Genomic DNA, 21,202 nt, shown 5'->3' on the forward strand with positions numbered 1-21,202 from the left:
TATCTAATTGAGTTAAATATATATAATAGAGTTAAGTATATATACGTATATATAAAATTTACTTAAGAAATTAATTTAAGCATACATAATTATTAAATCGAGAGAAGAATAAAAATTTAAATAAATAAAATAATATCTTTTTCGATAATTATTTATTAAAAAGAGCTTAAATAGAAACTAAAATATATTTTAATCAGTGTTAAGTAATTTAATAGTAAGAAAAAAGTAACAAAAGTAAGTTGACAATCATTAAATGATATATATAGCACATTATATTATATCTGTTAGTTTATATTGCGGTACATTTCTTGTAAAGGAAAACAGATCGTATAAAATGATTGATTTATGAAATTTTTTATGATCACTTATGAGACACTAACGTGGTTTGCAGTAAATTTTTTTTTTACTTTTCCTGTATGTTTAAATTCGTATTTTGTATTCAGCACTATTTATAATATATTCTTAAATTACACTTACCTTTTAAACATTAGTTGTAAAGCCTGTAAGTAGTTAATTGATACTCGAGACGGACAAAATTCTCTCACAAGATATTAAGTATCGCTAAGAACAATTTCCTTGGCACACAATGTACGAATAGCGGTCCAGAAGACGCGATCTACTCTTTCGAGTTTCGCCGCTGACGGAAGTCTACGCGCGACTGTCTCGCAAGTTCTGTCGCCAATACAGAAGCTCTTCCTCCCCTCGTATAATTAGCCCGCGAAATCTCATTATCCCGCAAACCCCAGAGTTCTGCAGTATGAATTCGTAAGTGAGTGCCTGAGTTAATTACACGCGTTTGCACGTGCGAGAGGCGCGCTGCGCATTCTGCAATTTTCGGTAGCTCGCGGGAGTATTCGACGGAATTTCGTCGCCAACGACGTGAATACGTTGCGCTTGTCGTATGTAATTCAACCGTTGTTCTTGCATGGGTAATTATTTCGCGTTAATACGCTTGAGAAAAAGTACATTTGTCGAGACAAAAAAGAAATGAATTTTACAATCTTGCAAAAGTATTTTTGATCATGGAACGTGCACAGGATTATCTAAAAATAGAACTAAATGCCTTGCAGATAATGATATTATGAAAATTATATATTAATATTAATTAATTAAAAGAAAAATTTGTGAAAAGTGATTTTGTAAAATACGACTTTATTATAATTGTATATCTAGATTTTTTATTATTTTTTAATTTGATCGAAAAAATACATTTATAAAGAATACAGATTGTTTAGAATCTTGATAAGCAATTTCGAAAATTGAATATACAGCTTACAAACTGGAAATCGACTTTTTTATATTGAAGTTTTCTTTTTTTTATCTAAGAATTAATTTCTCTTTTTTTTATCGATTTTTGAGCATGTTTCAGAATTCCCAATTTTAATTAATGGATGTAAATAGTGCAATATTCAATTACTAATTTTTAATCTTAAAAACATTTTTTAGAAAGTAAATTTTTTTTCCAAATTTTTTCTTAAAAAAGGTTTTAAATTAATTAAAATATATTATAGATATCAAATAGGAGATATTTATTACAAACCAAATCAAGAATTATACAAATTTCCGCATCCATGAATTTGTGAGTTATATATGTGTTCTCAGATTTAGTATCAGTCTGCTTGTGAATCTTTAAATTTATTACAGTTTATATTTATTCTTGTTGTGGATTTGAAACTAATTAAATTAGCGAGCTAAACCAATGACTATAGTAATCGAAGGGTAGCAAGCAAAATCGATGAAGCATCAAGTATCTGCACCTAAATTTAATCGTCGTGCCGAGGGCGCGATAATAGTCGAAATTGTGCAAGTCCGTTGTGAAACGCCGAAAGCTTTGTACTAACAGCACCGCCTCCAAACATCACTGACATCCGCTAATCATTTGCCACCGTCGTAGATTGTAGGCATATAGGACGCACCTGTACTAGTACCCGTACCAATACCATGCGACCAGTGCCGTTTACTAATTGTCGGTGTGCTGAACGGGTTTGCACGGAGGGTAATGTCCCTGTATCGCGAACTATCGACTAATCGTGGATTTGTGAATGCACTGTGAACCTGATATGAAAGGATTACGATGGAATGGAATAATTTAGTATAAAACAACAGAAACGGAGATATAAAAATCTACTAACAAATTATTTATTGCAAAATAAACAACATAGCAATGAGAGATAATGGTGAAAATCTATATGATAGATATATCTCATTTTTTGAACATATTTGATTAATTATTTGAGATATTTTATATATCTAAGAAAGATTTTGCAACATAATGATTAGTATAGATAATTTTATTATTTAATTTTGATAATTTGCTTTTTTTACATACATTTATACGTATATATTGCATATACGTACGTAATTATCTCTGTGTACGTTAAATTCCTCCAAAATAATTTGCACATGTACATGCCAAAGGAAATAATTCACAGCTATTAATGATTTAAATTCGATCCTGAGTTTGTGTCGCATCCCCTCCGTGTAATCACCCCATGTCGGCACCGCCTGACACCACCGACACCATTAATGGCAACCAAGCAGTAACCAAAACCCCCGCCAAAACCCCCTCTAAACTTCCCCCTTTACCAGAGTACTGTCTTTACGACTAACTAGAGCACGTATTGTACGCTTCTCTTATTTGTGCACAGTTTTCCTGGTTTCTCCCGGCTTCGTATGCACACGAAGGGAGGGTCGCCAGTGGCCTTTGTCGAATACCAAGACGTTCGCTACGCGGCCCAGGCGATGGCCACTCTCCAAGGATCCTTTCTCCTCTCCTCCGACCGGGGAGCGATACGAATCGAATATGCAAAGTCAAAAATGGCCGAGGTGGGCTTTACAAATCTCTGGATCGAAGTAGGTTTCACTTTATGCTACGATAGACCGCTGCAAAGGACGCGGAAGGGAAGGGGGGCGGCTCTATGTGAAATAGGCGAGGTTTCGTACGAGGTATTTCGCGAGCTCGAAACACCTCGATGTTTTGCTCCCGCGGTATTCATGGGACGAAGACGATGGTTTCGGAGAAAGATCTTAGTACGCGCGAGGATTTTAGCGAGGGCGTTTCTCGCGCACTTTGCACATGCCGAGAGAAAGATAGAGAGAGAGAGAGAGAGAAAGAGAGAGCCTCAATGAGAAGCATTTGTTGCGGTCAAGCGTATGGAGCTTGCGTATCTTCGAACACCCGGGAGCCTCGCTTATGCGCTCAGGTCCTTAGCACGAGTGTTTACTGTGGTCTAGCACGAGACTTTTGCACATACACGAGGCTCTGGGTGGTCCGCCCTACAGTAGAGCCGCCTCCGCGAAAATGCGATTAACAGCGAATACGTAGGGCTGTGCTTTCGCCGATGTATGTCATCTTATTTTTATTCGATGCTAATACTTATTGTTATTATACATTTTGAAATTTAAAATATTGGAGAAAGATACGTTATAATGTTTAATTTAAATACATAGAAAATATAATCATTATCATGATATTTTATTTAGTGAATATTTGATGAGAAGTAAAAATAATATGAAATAAAGTTTTAACATTTTCACAATATTTTTTAAAAAGGAGATTGCGATTTAGGGTTTTCATAATTTGTATAATAAAATTGGAATTTTGTAAAGAAAGTATTGATTTAATTTGAAAGCATATTACGAATAAAATATGATTTAAAATCATAAATGTCAAATTTAAATAATAAATCCTGTTTTAATAAAAATAAAATTTACTTTAGAGCAACGTTTTTTTGGAACTCTGAGCACAGCTGTACGTTTTCGTCTAGAGACTGAAATCGATATAATCTCGATAAATTTACGTATATTGATGCTATAGATATAAGAAAGTGAATCTATAATATTTAGAATCGCGAAAATGGCATATTTTTCTGTATCCGTAGCATCGAAGACGTTACCAAAATAATATCGGATTTCGGATTTTTATTTTTGTCGCCGCTACCGAAATGCATTGGGCCCAGTGGATCCTGGATCCAATTATTCGATCATTATTTGATCTAATTCACGCGGTTTCGCCCTCGAAAGCATTTGCGCCTCGAGGCATCAGACAGGCCGTCACTTTGAAGGCCAATTAAATCTGGTCGAAAGACCGACGACGGCTGTCCCGTCGAGGACTCGTATTCAAACAATAGACGCACTCTCGTGCGCTGGTGCCAATTACCAATTATCTATCGTTAATCGCCTACCGATCACGTGAAAGCCGGCGAATCTGCCCGTCTTTCTTTCCTTCTTTTTTTCTTTCTCTCTTCACCTCTCTGTCGCTCGATTGAGATAAATATACATGCCCGTTTCTGCGATCGGAACGTATATAATTTTTTATCTATTTTGAATTACTTTTTTATGATTTTCTCTTTTTCGAATTTTTGCACGATTCCAAACAGAGACCAAATTATAATTTCGAAGAGTTCAGGTCTCGATGTCAGAGACAAGCAAAAGTGATCTCGATATCTATTCCTGGCCGATGGAAATGCGATGCTTGATGGCAAGGTAAATTTTATTCGTTGCATTGAAAATTGAACTCATCCAAATTATATGGTTTCAATCCTAGATTTCAAATTTCTCTCTTTTTCCTATTGTACTACCTTCGTACTCCTTCTTTATTGATGCCTGTTTGTCGATTTGCTCGTTCTTACGGTGTACCTAAGTTTCCTTCATACGAAATCCTTTTCCTTACCTGTATGTTTATTTTCGCTGTATCAAATCTGTCCTTGTTTTACTGTATCATATAGATATGACAAGCACCATGCACCATCCTGTAGCTACGTTATACTAATCGGCTGTAGTAACGCTTGGGGAAACATTGGCTGTATAAAGTATTAGAATTAATTTTATTGATTAAAATTTCGGAAATGCAATCGTTTTCTATTCTAATATCATCACGAGGAATATATATTTTTTCAAATATTTTTACCAACTAATTTGATATGTATAAGAAGCAAAGTGGGTTTGATATGTTAAAGTTTATTTTATTTTTCGATTTAACTTTGATCCGTCTAAATAAAATAAATTGGAATTATTATAATGAAAAACCATGTATAAGATAAAAAAGAGGAAAGTCAGACAAAACGATGATTCTGAGGTTCCGCTTTTAATCAAGACCGTATTTCCGCCGATGAAGGAAGATTCGTCGGACATTTAAGGATCGATCTCACTTACGTAATTTAAGGGCTGAACTAAGTTCAGCTTCACAGGTTATCCAACCGCTAAAAGGATTGAACTAATTAATTAGCTAAGTAATTAAGCTGCGTTAAATGAAGCTGGCGGAGTTGTTCGTTTGGTTGAAATATGGTAGTAATATTTCGGCAAAGCTCATAACAGGCGTAACATTATTCGCGCGTGATATAATCGATATGCATAATGGACACGTCAAGAAGAAATTTGCATCATTTTTCAGTTAAACAGAGAATAACAATCGTGCACAGAAAGATATAATAATCTAAGCAAGAATGCAAGTTCTTTTAAATCCCAAAATATACGTAACTAACAGGATCCCGCGTTATTTGAAAACAAATAGCTTGAATAAAATAACTATTTTCATGATTTGCTATTCTTTTTCCTTAACAAACAACGTTTTTCAGTTTTATGTCATAAAGAAAATGAATTAATCATGCCTACGGAACGTTGGAACAACTGATTTTAAAAGATTTACGAAGGAATACGGGTTTGAAGGTACTGCATTTTTTAAATATGCAGAAGATTGAGAGATGAAGGACTCGGCAATATCCATTCGAAACGTTCGAAAATGGATTCGGCGTCGGGGCCAAAAGTGTGTCACCAAAAATTGATCGGACGCTATAAAAGAGCGCTTCGGATCGCTCGACCTTATCCTTTGAAATCGATGAATCGATACCGTTCGCTTGCAGTTACAATTGTGTCGCAACTTGTTTATTCATACGCGACGCCGAAAAGTTGCTATTGGTCACGCTATAAACGAAGCTGCGGCTACGGATCGACCTCCCCATTTTCGAATTAAACGATCGATACGGTCCGCTTGGGGCTGGGCACGGCCGAACACGTCATCGTTAATTCACGTCGTTTTATAGAGACGTCTGGCACCGCAACGTTCACCTCGTGGGATACTCGATGAATTAAAACTCTTGCCCTTTTCCGAGCGAGCGCATTCAATCCTATGAATATTTCCTCTTCCTCTGTCCTCACTGCACGCGTATATCAGAAAACCTTTCGCATTTACGCTTTTAATAGATGAAGGAGAACTTTTTTATAGGATTGTTGAAGAACAGCAGAGAGACTCGAGAGACTTGAGTTGTTGAATAGTCGAGTTTTTAATTTTCTGCCGCCGGGAGGAAAGTTCTTGGGTTTTTATGTTTTCGAAATTTGTTCGCATTGATTTGTTCCACAGAATTACCAAGATCTTTTCAGTTCTTGATTTTTTTAATTCTTTTTAACTTCTTTTTATATAAACACTAAAAAAATTTTCAATTTCTCTAGCTATTTATTTCTTAATTATTACTTTAATAAATTGTATTTATTAATGTAAATTTACTTATATCAATATATTATGTTTTTTATTTTTCTTTTGTATATATAATGTATTGTAAATTTATATTATAAAATTTTCTGCGTATAACTAAATATATTATTTTTCAAAATTACTTAATTGATATTATAAATTTTTTTTATATTTGAAAATCATTACAGTACTAATATGTCGTGAAGAAATATTGTCATAAGATTTACGTTGTTTTATTTTCATATTTTTCATTGGCCCGATTTGAATCTACCCTTTTGGTATGTAAATACATTTTATTCATAAAATCTCTGTTCCCGCGAGATTTCTTTTCCAAGATACAAAATTCAATCTATCTGCCTATATCCCTACATCTTTTGCTTCCCTTATTATATCCTCCTTTTCTTGGGCCGTATGTATGCCTCTTCGTCAACCGAGAGCTTTGAACAAACCGTGAAAGAGCGCTTTTCAGCACAGTCACGTCCTAATGAGGTACGCAAATTACTCAATGGCAATGCCGTCTCTTCAGCTTCGCGCGGACACTCTTTATGTGGTAACAAATGTAGGTTGTCCTTTCATCCTCGTTTGTACACTCTGCCTCGACCGAGTCTTTCTTCAAACTGTCACGACGTATGACTTATTGAGAACCGGTATTAAAAAATTCGTTATGAATGACCGTTGACTTTTGGATCTTGAATCCTCGCGTCTTTCGACGATCAAAACACGATTTCGGAAATTCTTCGGAGCTTGAATTTTCTATATCTTTGAATATGTTTGAGTAATAATATCAATATAATTATGTATAGCTTAAAGATGATGCAATTTTCTTTCTTGTGTGTATATAATATTATTAAGAATGTCTATTAAATATAGTGGCGTAGTAGCGAAAAAATTAAAGGATATTATGTTTCAAAAAGAAATAATTAATTGATGATTTAATTATGAAAACGTCGTCTCGTTGCAATTAGTATCTCTTGCGTTTTGCACGTATCGCGCCACGTATCATGAATCGTCCTAATCGCTTGCATCGATTTTTCAGGGATCAAAGAGACAAGAAAACGGCCAACCTTAAAATCGACATCAACGGCATGTAAAAAGGCAGAATATCGGGCGGCCCGAGGAGACGACAGGACGCGCTCTCGTAAGACAGGCTATGCACCGGAAGATAAGACACGAAGAACCGTACAAGAAGTCGCACACACCACCGTCGAGCAGTCGAGGATTCGTCGGCGAGAGACCGCGGGGTAGCGGAACGTAGGACGCGGGAGCAGTAAACACACACATACATACACATACGAGAAAGAAGGAAGGATGAGAAGACGCAAAAATTGCGAGCGCGTGAGTGGAAGGGCAAGATTTCGGTCGCCCTTCCGCCCGGAAAAGGGACACACAGCGAACACACATCGGTAGGCAAGTTCTTGTAAATTCTTCGAGCGTTGCGGAGCGGAGGCGTGTTGTTCGCGCGACTCTAGCGGGGGGCCCAATATAATCACATAATAATTCCTAGGTATATATATTTTTTAACGAACTTAACTTATCGCGATTCGCGTACCTATCTTTACCTATTATTTATTTTCACCGTGTCTTTGATCGCGATCGACGATGACGAAGCGAGAGACAGGGGCGGCGGAGGGGAAGGGGAGGGATAGAGCTGAAGTAGATGGAGCAGCAGAAGAACGAAGAAGAAAACGAGGAAGCGGATTTTATTTCTTGTATGTGTATACATATGTAAAGAAGAATGGCACTCTTCGCAGTCACACGCGCACGTTATATCGCGATATTTGGTTACACGACATACATATACACGTACACAAATTACACACACAAAACAAATACATTTATACGCGACAGTCGCGAAGATATTTTTCAGGCATACTAAGCCACCCTGGGATACATTCGCGATACATATCATGAAAATTGCAATCATCGGTAATCTATTGGGTGTTTCGGAAAAAAACTTCTAAAAGATTTAAATATTAACTAAGTCATGACATCGAGCTCGAATTTTTCAAATTGTCCGTATCGTTGGAAAAATGAAGTCGCAAGTGTCGAGTCTCACAAAAAGTAAGTTCATTAAAGCGCATTAAAGCGCATTGGTACATACGCACGATGCGAATCCTGGTGGTGGCTCTAACGCGAAATTGCGTATTCCACAATCCACACACTGAAACGAAACAAACGAGGCGAAGATGAGTACATCAAGCTTAATACCAAAGGTGCCCTAAGAAGCGTGTATTTATGTTTTATCATCGGCGCGTCGCGCGAAGCACGAGCGCGCGTACATTTAACTATTGTATCTTGTTAAGAAGAATCTAGTGTCCTAGGCGAGAGTGAAGAGAATGAGAGGGACTGAGAAAGAAAGAATGTGTATATGTGTGTGTGTGTGTGTTTTGTGCAGAAAAAAGAAGAAGGAAGAAGTTCGAGCGAGAATGTAACTGTGAATGCGAGAGAACGTGCACGGAAAGAGAGACAGAACGACCAGATCGAGAGAATGATAAGAGGATGATTGTAAGTAATAATCTTATACATATATATACATAACGAACGCGAACATATCATAGGGTTAAGCCTGTAGTTGAGGATTAAAGTGCGGCGAGAGGAGAATCTGAACGACCGTCCGCCTCTCCGTAAGGCAAAAAGATTGCGCGAGAGCGGACGGAAGAAAAGAGGGTAGTAGTGAAGGTGATGTGCCCCGCGTGTTAGAAACGGCGGCCAACTCGGCACGTAATTTGCCCAAGTGCCTTTCTGTTGGTCGAGTCACAAGCTGTAATCGGTAGCGTGTTACACACATAGATCTTGTCCCGATTTTTCGAAACTCCCCCAAAAAAAAGAGACTCCCGGCGCTTCTCTAAACCGTGCAACCCGAAATACGTCCCATTCGCCTCTCTTTCGTCCTGTTTCGCATTCTCCTTTCCCTCCCGCCTTCCCCTCTTACTTTCTCGGTCGCGGAAAGCTGCGATGAGAGTGCATTAACGATCACGTAATGATTCGAGGATCAAAGGCGAGTTTTCGGCGGGATTTCGAGTGGAACTCGTTTTCCGAAATGGTTCAACAAATTCATGAAAATCTATAAAATAGCTCTTGGCAATTTCTCTTTGACATTATTGATGCTTTTCTTCGATTCTGTTTGCACGGAATACTTTCATAAATCTTGCGTTCACGTAAACGTACGTATACATATTTAAAAAGAAAGTTATAATGACATTTATATATAATTCTGTATTTGCAGAATTTTTTTAATAAGTTTGTTTTTAATAAGATTGCATGACGAATGTATTTGCATAAATTATAACAGAGATTACAAATAGATCTTAACGAATAGTGTTACAAAGATTGTTAGAGCAGCTTTCAGTAATCTTACGCAGCTTCCGCCGATGTATCCTCGAGTTTCACGACCAACCTTCGTATCCCCCGTTGTATCACTGGGCATTTATTACAAGTATCCGCAATTAACGAAAGTGGACGTTACTTAAGAGAGTAAAAAAGAAAAGCCGCCGATTAAACAGTGGATTATGTCGGTAATGGCGATCATCCACCGGCGCGCTCGGACGAGTTCCGATCGATCATCCATCATAGATCGTCCATCATCGTCGTCATCGATCGTCAAGTCATTGATCGCGCCAGTATGTTCTTTATTTTTCTACGGAAAGCGACTGGAGAGCAACTACGTTAGAAATATCACTCCGCGATATTGGGACTTGACGAGCACACGATACACACCCGAGTACACGCGTGGGAATGAGAGGAAGAGTCAATGGAAAGTATGAGGTTAACTATATATTGTTAGGCGAAATTTTTCGAATTTCCACTTTAACCCTTTGCACTCTCTCACGCTCGAGTCCTACTTTACATATCAACGTAGATTATCGAATGGATAAAAAAAAAATTGATATTTTGTAATGCTACAAATTTTGGATTTAACGCTAACTGAGAAATCACTGCGATAAAATGTAATTTACGAAACTTTAGGAAGTATAATCTAAGTTGTAATCGAAACGAGGCCTTAACAATTCGAGGAACAGTGCAGAAGTGGACTGAGATTTAGATCCTCCGTACAAGAGTATCCATCTCAGATATTCAAAAACAAATAATTGCGTCAACGTGTAATTGAATAATGAAAAAAAAAGAACTTGATTAGCGTATTATTGCGGATGGAATAGCTTTCATGCGCTTGGAACCAGACTTACACACGGTTGGCCTTCTTCTTTAAAAAAAAAAAAAATGTAACACTCTGAGTGCGTATCTTTTGCAATTAAGAGAAATAGTATAAATTACGTCTGAGCGCAAAGGGTTAATGGAATACGACAGCATCAAAGACACAAGAATCCATAGGAATTTCAAACCTGTCGGCTATGGTTCACGAGTCTAGCAAAAGTGTCTAGCAAAAAAGAGTAGAGAGATAAGAGAAATGTAGTGAGGAGAGGGCAAATGAGAAGTTCAGCAGACAGAAGTTTGGATAGCGCGGCCGTGATTGCTCGAGTATCGCGATCGCGAGGGATGATCGTCGATCTTGGAAAGATGCGAGGATGCGGCGCGGCAAAACGCATTATTCGGTGTATTCAATAGCTCGTTATTTTGTAATTAGCCGTTAAGAGGCGGATTCGTCGTTATTCACGGTCGGAATCGACGAATCGTTAGATTGAATTTTAAAGTGCTTTACAAGTGAACTAACACATATCAGTAGGCAGTACGCTATTATTATATTAACATAGTGTGGTATTCGCGTAAGGATATATTAGAGGTTAACATAAAATATGAAGAAGTATATATATACATATATCTACAGATAGATATATATATATGAAGAAAAAAAAAGTATATATTAAACAGCGCGACTTTTAAAGTTACAGGGGGCGAGAAGTACATGTCAATCAGATATTTTGTACCGTCTCTAGAAAATTACTCTAGCGAGTCCGTTTTATTTCTTTTTTATATACGTATATATATATATATATATATATATATATATATATGTATATATGTGTATATGTACACACACACACACACACGTGTATAGACGTACATACCAGCATCGTGGAATCATACGCAACACACTGTGAAACGAATCATGCGAAGCGCGAGCGTGACCGGGACTCTATAGCGCTCTTTTACTTTGGAAAAAAAATATCGTTTATTGAGCGGACAACTCGAGAGGAAGTCGTACATTCAATGAATAAAATGTAAGTGAAAAAAAATCTTTTTTTTTATTTATTAATCAATGAAGATATAGGGGATTGAAGATAAATTTATACAAATACAGTTGAATCTCTATTCGTTTCTCTATACGTATCTCTCTATACGTTTACTGTAAGAATTAACAATTATGTATAAAAGATGTCAATGTGAGACATTTAAAGTAGAAATATCTAATTTCGAAAATGAAGAAATAAGTAGCAATTTGCGGTTTTATTAAACCGATTGTACGATTTTTCCTTCGAGAACACACGCTCTTGCTCTAACAGTATCGTTCATTCGCATGATTAATCCACTGTACACTTCGGCAAATTACAACTCGAATGGTTTGCATACTGGGATTAATATCTTATAAAATTTGATCTACAATAAGAACTTCGCGTCCGCGTGAAGCTTACTGAAAGGGGGGGAGAAGGGGGGAAGAAAGCGAGATCGAGGAACGCGAGATCACCAAAGATGGCAATGTATCGATCCAAAGACTACCAATAGACCTCACAAAGACTATATCACGCTGTGAAAAAAAAAAACTGTTGATATGCACCACCTGATGCTAGATCGCACCAACCTACAATCTACCGTAATGATAGCGCGAAGAAGAATCGAGGCAAGCGTGCAAATCGCGTGGGAATATAATTTTCCTTTGCTTTTTTGAGTTTCTCTCCGGATTCCGTCTTCGTAGGAAGATCCTGTGGCAGGATTGATCCTCGAGATTCTAAAACTTTTGCACCATTATAAAATTATACGAAAACCATAATCGAAAGGCATTCTGATTTGGAGTTTTACATCTTTATTAATTTTCAAGACGAATATCACATATAATCTAATGAATATTTTTCTCAATAAATAACGGACAAAAAGAGAAAAGATTGGCACTGCGGTAGTCAGAGATCGCCCGTAAAAACGTACGGTCGACTGCGTCGAATTGTCATTAGGCTTTTTGATGATTTTAATAGAAAATCAGGCAAGGAATAATATAATTTGCATTATATATATTTTTTGCTTAGAACTGATTATGGAAACCGCGTCCCAAATTTAACCGGCGCCGAAAGGGCCACGTACCTTATCATAATATAAATATGAGCATTATAGGGCAACCAGGATTACTAGTGCTCCTTCGAGCCTGACCACACTTCGAAAGTAATGACCATAGTAGTATTGTCGAGACACCAAAAACAAAAAATGAAAGTAAAAGTGAGGGGGCACGATGAGGGATGCACAGACAAAATACATATCAATTTTCTAAAGTGCGCGAAACGCGAAGCGGATTTGCCACGGTGAATAATATATCGGGTAACTGGCAGAGCTTCGCACTGATACCAGTGATAAGTGTCGAGGAGGAGAGTTTATACATTCCGGACGAAAATGATCTACGGGGAGGAGGGGATGAATAAGGAGGAGAAGGCGGAGGAAAGTACGATAGTCTAAAAAAAAAAAAACCAGCTTTTCTATTATTTAAATACAATTTTGTTAATTGACTTAAGCTACCGCGAGAGCTCTCGTTCTGGCGGTGAATTATAATACGTCACGATGTTTTTCGGAGTTTTATAAGATTACGAGTAGATAGTTAAGTAACTGTAGACTGTTCTATCGTAGCTGTTAATCATAGTATCACACGCGCTTTCTGTGGTATTTAGTTGATTCTGTCATTGATGTTACATCCGTCTGACGCGCGACGTAAGTAAAGACGAAGCTAGACGAATATATATATATATATACATATATGTATATGTACCGTGGTACTTCGATATCTTAGAACACAACTGCGATCAGACATCTGCATGTATACTTTTTTCTTCATTTCAAAGAACTCGATTTGTTGCAATTTTGCTCATTAGAAAATATTACGGGATATTGTTTACATGGAAATCATTAGTTATCATGAAATTTTTACTGGTAATGTTTTACTGTAATGGATTTACATTGAAAATATCTTGAAAATAGAAGTATAGTTCGCGGTAAAAAAAAAATGATGTCTGTTCGAAGCCATCGAAGATCGAAGTAGTCCGTGGTATTTTGTCTAAAAGTAATTGAAATAATTAAGCGATTCGGCGACGCACGTACGTGTGGAATCGAGAATGTAGTCAATTTGTATATTGCAACTGTCGCAGCCTGATGGCGAGTTTGATTCGTTATTTAGCAAAAATATAGGAGGCTTGAGAGAGTTCTTATTGAATCCGATCGTGTGCTCGGGGTAATCCACGTATATTATATTTATACGATTACGTCGCGTAATGTCGAGTAATCGATTGACGTGGGTATCCTTCGCTCGGGCACATCGGTATCGCTTATCTCGACACCATTTCTGAACGACGCGTTGGAATGGCTGTAAAAAAAAAAAAATTTTAACGATTGGAATTCTAAAATTGATAAAATTTTAATATTTGGAGTTAAATACTAGTATGGTATGGTATAAATTAGACATGCTTTTTAAAATTGCGTAAAGAAAATTGTGAGAGATTGAAAGTTAAGTATTTAACAAAAATTCAACGTGAATGAAGTCAAACAAGTAATATAATCTTAAGTAATTAATTTTTTAATAGGGCATTCATTGATTTTTTTTTATATTATGATTGTTATCGCGTTTAATTTATGAGACTGTTAAAGGGGAATCGATATTATTATTATTATTATTATTATTATGTCGCTTTGTAATTTTTAAGCCTTTGGCGTAAATTTGAATGATTTTTTCTAAAGGTTCTCGAATTTTCCCGAACATGTTGAAGAATAATCTCGCACGAACGTTCGGCATCCTCGCGTTGATCCTCTAAATTCGAAAATCCGCGTAGTATTTCGATGCATTCCCTCGAGACGAATATTCTTTGAGGTGTAAGTACCTGAGACTATTCGACTATTTATTATTATTTACGCGACTCATGCAAGTATTTCAAGTAATCCCAAAGAATTAAAAATGCTACTTTGCGCCTTCATACGAAAGTATTCTCGCGAATCCCACGATTATCGTAATTATCGTCCAAGAGTGTCGGGAATCGGCGACCAGTTGGCTCATACTATTATTGCCAATTGCAAATCTTTCTCTTCTCGTGCATCCCGCCACACGAATATTAGCGATTATTGCATGAGACCAGGATCTATATACATATATATCGTTGTAATATTCATCAGTATGAATTAAATTGAGTTTTAAATCCGATAAGCTAATTATCAATTAAAGAAGGATATTATTTATTATACAAACTTTAATATTTAAACATCGATCCTCAGAAAGAGACTTTACGTCAGTCATTTTATATCATGGAATATATTTTGATGTATATTGCCATAGGAAAATTGCTGAATTCATTAGTGCAATTAATAACACACGTATCCGACACGTACTTTCTATTAGCACTGATATTCTGACATAGAAATTAAAAGGCAATGATTGAATGATTGTCACAGTGAACTATAACTATTAATTATTTAACTCCGTATCGTCTATATATTATTATTATTATTATTATTATTATTAGCCAAATGATATCAACATTTATGATATCAATATTTATGTTTGAAATTCTTCTTTAAAAATAAACTCACAACTAAATTAATATTTATATTATTCGCAAATATATTTTGTAGCATGTTACAGTATATAATACATGATACATTATTAATATATTATATTATTTATTTTCTTATTTATCTAAGGGGATTCGATTTTCGTGGGTTTTATTCACTATGACGTAATCCTATTCAATCATCGATGACAGCCTTTATACCCGTCCAAGCCACGATCGTAAGATCGATTCACAACGACGACTACGTATTGAGATCACAAATTCGAGGGGGTTGGGAGGGAGGGGGGGGGGGCAGGTTGTGCACATGTAGCAGTGAGTGAGTAAGGAGGGCGCCTAGAAAAGAGAACTTTTCAGTGTTCGGATATCGAAGTATGTACTTATCTAGAGGATCGTTCGAGATGAGAAGAGTCGGGACTTATAGTTGCTTAATTAATTATTTGCGCGTCTGTGAATGTGTACGTGCGTGAATGCATGCGTGCATGGTACGTGTGCGTCTGGATTGGGTACGCATGGGGCGAACCCGTTCACGAGTTGGAAAGTATTTGTAGACGGTGATATGGACGGATGTCTACACGACGAACTGTGGTAGTTTGTACCAAACGTTCACAATTGCCGGTCGTGAAACCGGATATCTCCTTGACAAAACGATTAGATGAACGATAATGAAGTGTATAATGGGAAGGGTCGTTCACTTTTACCCTGATCTTGGGGGAATAATGTGATAAGTAATACCCATTAAGCGTCGCAAGGTCAGAGTAAACGTGAAGGACTCTCCTTATAAAATTCTTACGAATCGACGAATTAATTTGTCCGTCTGTCAACGAAAATTAATGCTAATGTTCTTGGTGATCCTATAAATTGAGACGGAGAGCAGTTTATATACGAGACATGTGAGAATTCTTAGGATAATAAGCTTATTCTAGTGTTCATAGTGTGTTCCGTGGAAGTCTCATGTTGTAATAGACCTCGCCGATTCCGCTTTCTGAATACGTGAATTTGCCGATTTATACACGTGTCCGTGAAATTAGTACGAAATTGTGAATATCAGTATATATATTTTCGGATCTTTGAAGACACGAATTTGTAATATTCTCTACTTTTACGGATCCGTAAATCTGGAAACTTTTCTCATTTTACAGATATACATACGTTCATTGATTCTTGCGAATAATTCGATCGTGTAAATTTTCCGATCGTATGGATTTATGGATCTGTAGACATAGAATTTCAGCTTCATGGATCTGAGCTCAGGTGGACACTGCGCGCGGACACGCATTGTGTACCGCGTCCGGTATACGTCGGCCACGCGTGATTGAAATCTGCGTTTTCGCAGACGCTTAAGAGGCATGTTGTGGATGTGTATTAACTTAGCGTCGTGTAAAACTAGCAATTCTTTGACAGGGTCAATATATAAATTGGGATGTCGGGCTATCTCGCAATTCACATACGAACAAAATGACAAAAAATTCGAACGATACCGCTGGCGACGGCCGATTTTTTTGTGTTTTTGACCATATACATTCCACGCAGCCGAGGGAATAGAATCAGTTGACAGCTAAATGCACGTTGCGAATATTGAGAAGTTTAATTTGTATGAGGTTTCGACGATCACCGTTATGTCAAAGGCGAATCCGCATCGTCAATGCTGCGACATGCGTAATTTCAGTTAAAAACAAAAAAAAAAGACAGAATATGACAATCACACGTGTCACGAGATCGAACAGTAACTCGAGATACTAGGATCGTTCGGCATCGCTCAATTTGCAATGAGAATTCCCGAGGGAAAACACGTAACTGCTTTTGATACTTATACATTGTACAGTGACGTACGATATTTTGAAAGTGATAAAAAAAAAACACGCCCTTACATTCTTAACATATCAGAAACAGCGAAATCGATCGATCATTCATAATAAATGCTGGGCCCGTCTCCATTATAAAAGAAACTCATGTAACGTGTACCTATCATGTTTTATTATTATTTATGTTATTGTCCATCTCAGGGTATTTCAAAGAATTACATCTATGAGTGAAAGATAAAGAAGATGATACAAATCGATCTAGTCCAAAGAAATTACGTTTTCAGCAATGGATATAATACGGCGTATTAGTGTTTTTGTATGTTAATGACGAGAAAAAAAAAGTCTTTTTTTAAGTTTCCGCAACTTATAACTCTCACAGTATCTGCACTACACTTAATTTCCCCACATTGCAAATCATATATTTACATAATATTAGATAGCTTAAATTAGTTTCTTATAGGAAAGTAGATTTATTAAAATCGAACGCAATAAAGAAGTGATCTTTTCTGATAATTCACGTTTCAATAACGTCAGTTTATGAAAAACATCCTGTAAATTTCTTTGATTTAGATAAATATGTCCGGCATGGTAAAATGATCGAGCGTTTCGCCGAGTTAATCGCTATAATTAAGGGCACGCATTGGACCACATTCGTCGTTCGTAGACAACCGCGAGCGTTCTGTGGCGTTTATTAATCGATAGATACACCCGTGTCTTACATTTGTATCCGTCTGTATGTATGTAAGGACGTGTCTCTTTGTGTAGCTACGTTGTCCGTGTATTTATTTGCGTGTTGTTTCTAGATTCACATCGCGTGCGCGCGCGCGCATATTGCATGCGTGAACGAGCGTATGCACGCGGCTTCGGTTTGCGCCCGGTGTCTGGGTGGAAGATGTAGGCGGGAGATATTGAAAGAGGGAGAGATATAGGTAGTTGGAAGTAATGCGTAACGCGTCGATGGAGAGGAAGCGTTCGAGGAAAATGGGAATATTTCCTATCACGTGAATCTCGTGAATGCGTGTATATATGTACATGTAATATGTGCATTTAAATATGTAATAGTCTATGGATCTGCATCGTTGAAGTTTATCAGGGTTGGCTCCAATGCATCGTGTAGACTCTTTGCCTTATACATGTTATTTAAAATGTGTATTTTTTTTTAATCTTTCAAGAAGTTTTACATTTAAAAAAATAAATATTTTTAAAATTTAATTCTAGTATAACTTTTAAAACAATTTTCAAAGTTGAAAACAGAAAAAAGGTAAACTTTTTTTCAGGAATTTGTTTTACGTTTTTAGATATATATAAGTGTGTTGATTGTATAAAATTTCTGGATTTCACGATGCATATATAAATGACATTTTGGGGCGAACCCACGAAATTGAACTGCGATTCGAGAAAACGAAAATTGGAAGTTATGATGATGTGTATAAAAACAAATTCGTGAGTCGATTTCTATATATATATATATATATATATATATATATGAGAGAAATTTTGATTGCGCGGAGATTGATGGCGCGCGTTTCCTTGACGATCTTTTTGGCGTCAGAGTTCCACGCCGGGCTCTGCATTAGCCATTACTTGTTCTTTACACTTGGTTATCGTACACTCGTTAGCCGCACAGATGAACGATCGTCGGAAACGCGCCTTGCATGTCTCGCGAATCCTTATAGATCGAGAGCGTAATCGATTAATAATTACTGTAATAATCGCTTTCGCTCTTGTAATCGGCATCGGTTGTTTATGGGGATTCTACGAACACTTTGGATTACCTACTCGAACGCGGAATGGTGTGATTTTTCTCTGTTAGATATGACGTAGTAGAGTTTCCTCTACACAGCAAGGGATCTATGTAAACACCTGCGATATACGTTTACATAGAGATAATTTATTTGTAAAAGTTATATCGACATTACGGAGATTGTTTGATAGAATAGCACCTGTCATTACAGCAGACAGATTAGCGAAGTGTTCCGGAAATATGGATTTTCAACACATTTGAGCGACACAGTCGACGGACTTGACGCGCGAGTTGAATTTAATGCTTTGCGGACGGAAGCGTGTGAATAATCGACGTCCTATACTTGGTCCGCTTTGGAAGAAATACGGCGCGACAAATACAAATGTTATTTTTGCGACTGAGTACGGCCACACGTTCGCTTAGGTAATAATCGCCAATTTTGAGATTATAATTTTGTATTAAATCTCTCATGTATATCACGTGCATACAGCTGCAGAAACTAGTCCGTCCCCTGCGCACGCTACAGTACATCACGGTCAGTCCGCAAAGTGTTGAATACTCGAATCTACATATTTATTACTGTGGTAATAATAGTGAACCCATGACTTTACGGATCATTGTCTTACACATTGCAGATTTCACAGTCTGAAAAATTATTTACCGGTCTTTCGTTTTTCACGAAATCCGACAGGATGGATATGGTTACGAAAAAAAATGATAGGTTTCATTATAATGCAATCTGCAGAAATTGAAACGAATTATTTCAAATTGTTCGGATTATCGGATTTCACGTGAACAATTACATTTTTGAAGAACTTAATATTTATTGAAATATTTATTACATGTTTTTTACCGATTAAGAATAAGTGATTATGCAGCTTTATAAGTTTTGCATGTCAAAACTTAGACTTTTAACAATCTACAGAGATAGCATTATTTGAAATCGGAACATTTTAATAATTTGGCTGCACATGTTTATCAAAATTACGTCTATTTAAATTGCTTGTCCTATAATTTATGGACTAGTCGTTTGCAATAAGTTTTTTTTATGTTATACTCAATAGCTGTTTTTTTCCACTTTGTTCTCGATAATCTCGGGGTTCACTACGTATCGCGAATTACATGCGCCAGAGTACAAACTCGCGGTCATGCAATTAACAATTCCGTGTCGACATTGTTCAATAATAATTGAACAATGTGGGGAACGTGCTTACACTGTATCGGCAACGTATATATGTACAATTTTTGTTTATCAATTACACGAGAGCAATCACACACCGCTAACCATCGAAAGTGACCCAGTACACAGGCAGCAAAATCGAGTTAACGCAAGCGTGCGTCGCTTGGCACGACGATGATTACCCTAAAGATTGAAGCGTGCATAATAATAACAACAGCAACACTAAATAAAGATAGTAATAATAAATAACGGTAATACTTTCGTATTCGTTACAAAAAAGAGGGGGATACAATATACATCTGACATATTTATGAGATAAAGTTTGCGCGTAAATTCGTAGACATTAACAATACCGATACCGATAGTAATAATAATGGATAATGATGAATAGTAATAATAATAATTATTATTATGATAAAATTAGCTGCAGCTTTCTGTGTAAGGTTATTGTGATATTTAAAGAATAATAACTTTACCGTAGCGACATTGAACTATGTTCAGAGATAAGAGTATGATATTTAGTGAGCGAATAATAATATTAATAATAATAGTAATAATGTAATAGTAATAATACTAATAATTAATCAGTATGTCGACGGGGCTTGAGTGGACACGCCTCTCCGAGAATCGATCTACGGCGAGGTACAAAATCGGAGCCGTGGGCGATCGCGACTCTCTCTCTCTCGTTTCTTCTTCTTCATTTCTCTCTCTTTTTTTTAATGTTATATGTATAACTATATAAATGTTTTCTTATTTTATCATCATTACGGACGAGGTTTGAAACGACAATCTGAGGCCTCGTCAAATACTGCCGGATGCGTGACGGATATTCCGAAAATCGATCGGCATATGATAAAGAGTATAATATACGGAGGTGTGAAAAGAACTGATTATCTGCCACCGGGAATTATCAGTAAATATGGTGGGGTGGCGACCGTTCGACAGTTCGGAACGTCCATGACGTAATCTGGATCAATCCGTCCATAACGTGTCTCATGCCGGAGACATTTGCACAAACGCGTGCATATTAATCATTGGGACTACAAAAACATATCATCATATATGTAATAATACTATATATATTATATATATATTAACAAGAAAATATTAAGCAATAAGAATTTATTTATATGCCCGTAAAAAGAAGTGAAATAGGACGAATAAAACAAGGAAGAAAACAAGAAACACATTAAACATTGCATATCAATTCGTGTGTCTGGGCAAGGATTAGCTTATATATATATAAATATAAATATATATATATCTATAATCTTTACTTCGTCGTTGTCAGGCGTTAAT

The 21,202-nt window shown here is 36.7% G+C and overlaps 1 protein-coding gene across 3 annotated transcripts in view; it reads left to right on the forward strand.

Moving 5' to 3' along the window:
• LOC105455759 (protein couch potato) overlaps nucleotides 1–11,378 on the forward strand; it is an 85,286-nt gene extending 73,908 nt beyond the window's left edge. For all 3 annotated transcript variants that reach the window (XM_011699321.1, XM_011699326.1, XM_011699336.1), the window contains exons 8-9: nucleotides 2,649–2,853; nucleotides 7,506–11,378. In XM_011699321.1, coding sequence (XP_011697623.1) covers nucleotides 2,649–2,853; nucleotides 7,506–7,538 — 238 coding nt within the window. In that variant the 3' untranslated portion in view covers nucleotides 7,539–11,378. The remainder of the gene's footprint in view (nucleotides 1–2,648; nucleotides 2,854–7,505) is intronic.
• Nucleotides 11,379–21,202: the final 9,824 nt, after the last annotated feature.

This window comes from Wasmannia auropunctata, unplaced genomic scaffold, assembly GCF_000956235.1.
Source record: "Wasmannia auropunctata unplaced genomic scaffold, wasmannia.A_1.0 LD336106.1, whole genome shotgun sequence".
In the NCBI taxonomy this organism is placed as follows: Eukaryota; Metazoa; Arthropoda; class Insecta; order Hymenoptera; family Formicidae; genus Wasmannia; species Wasmannia auropunctata.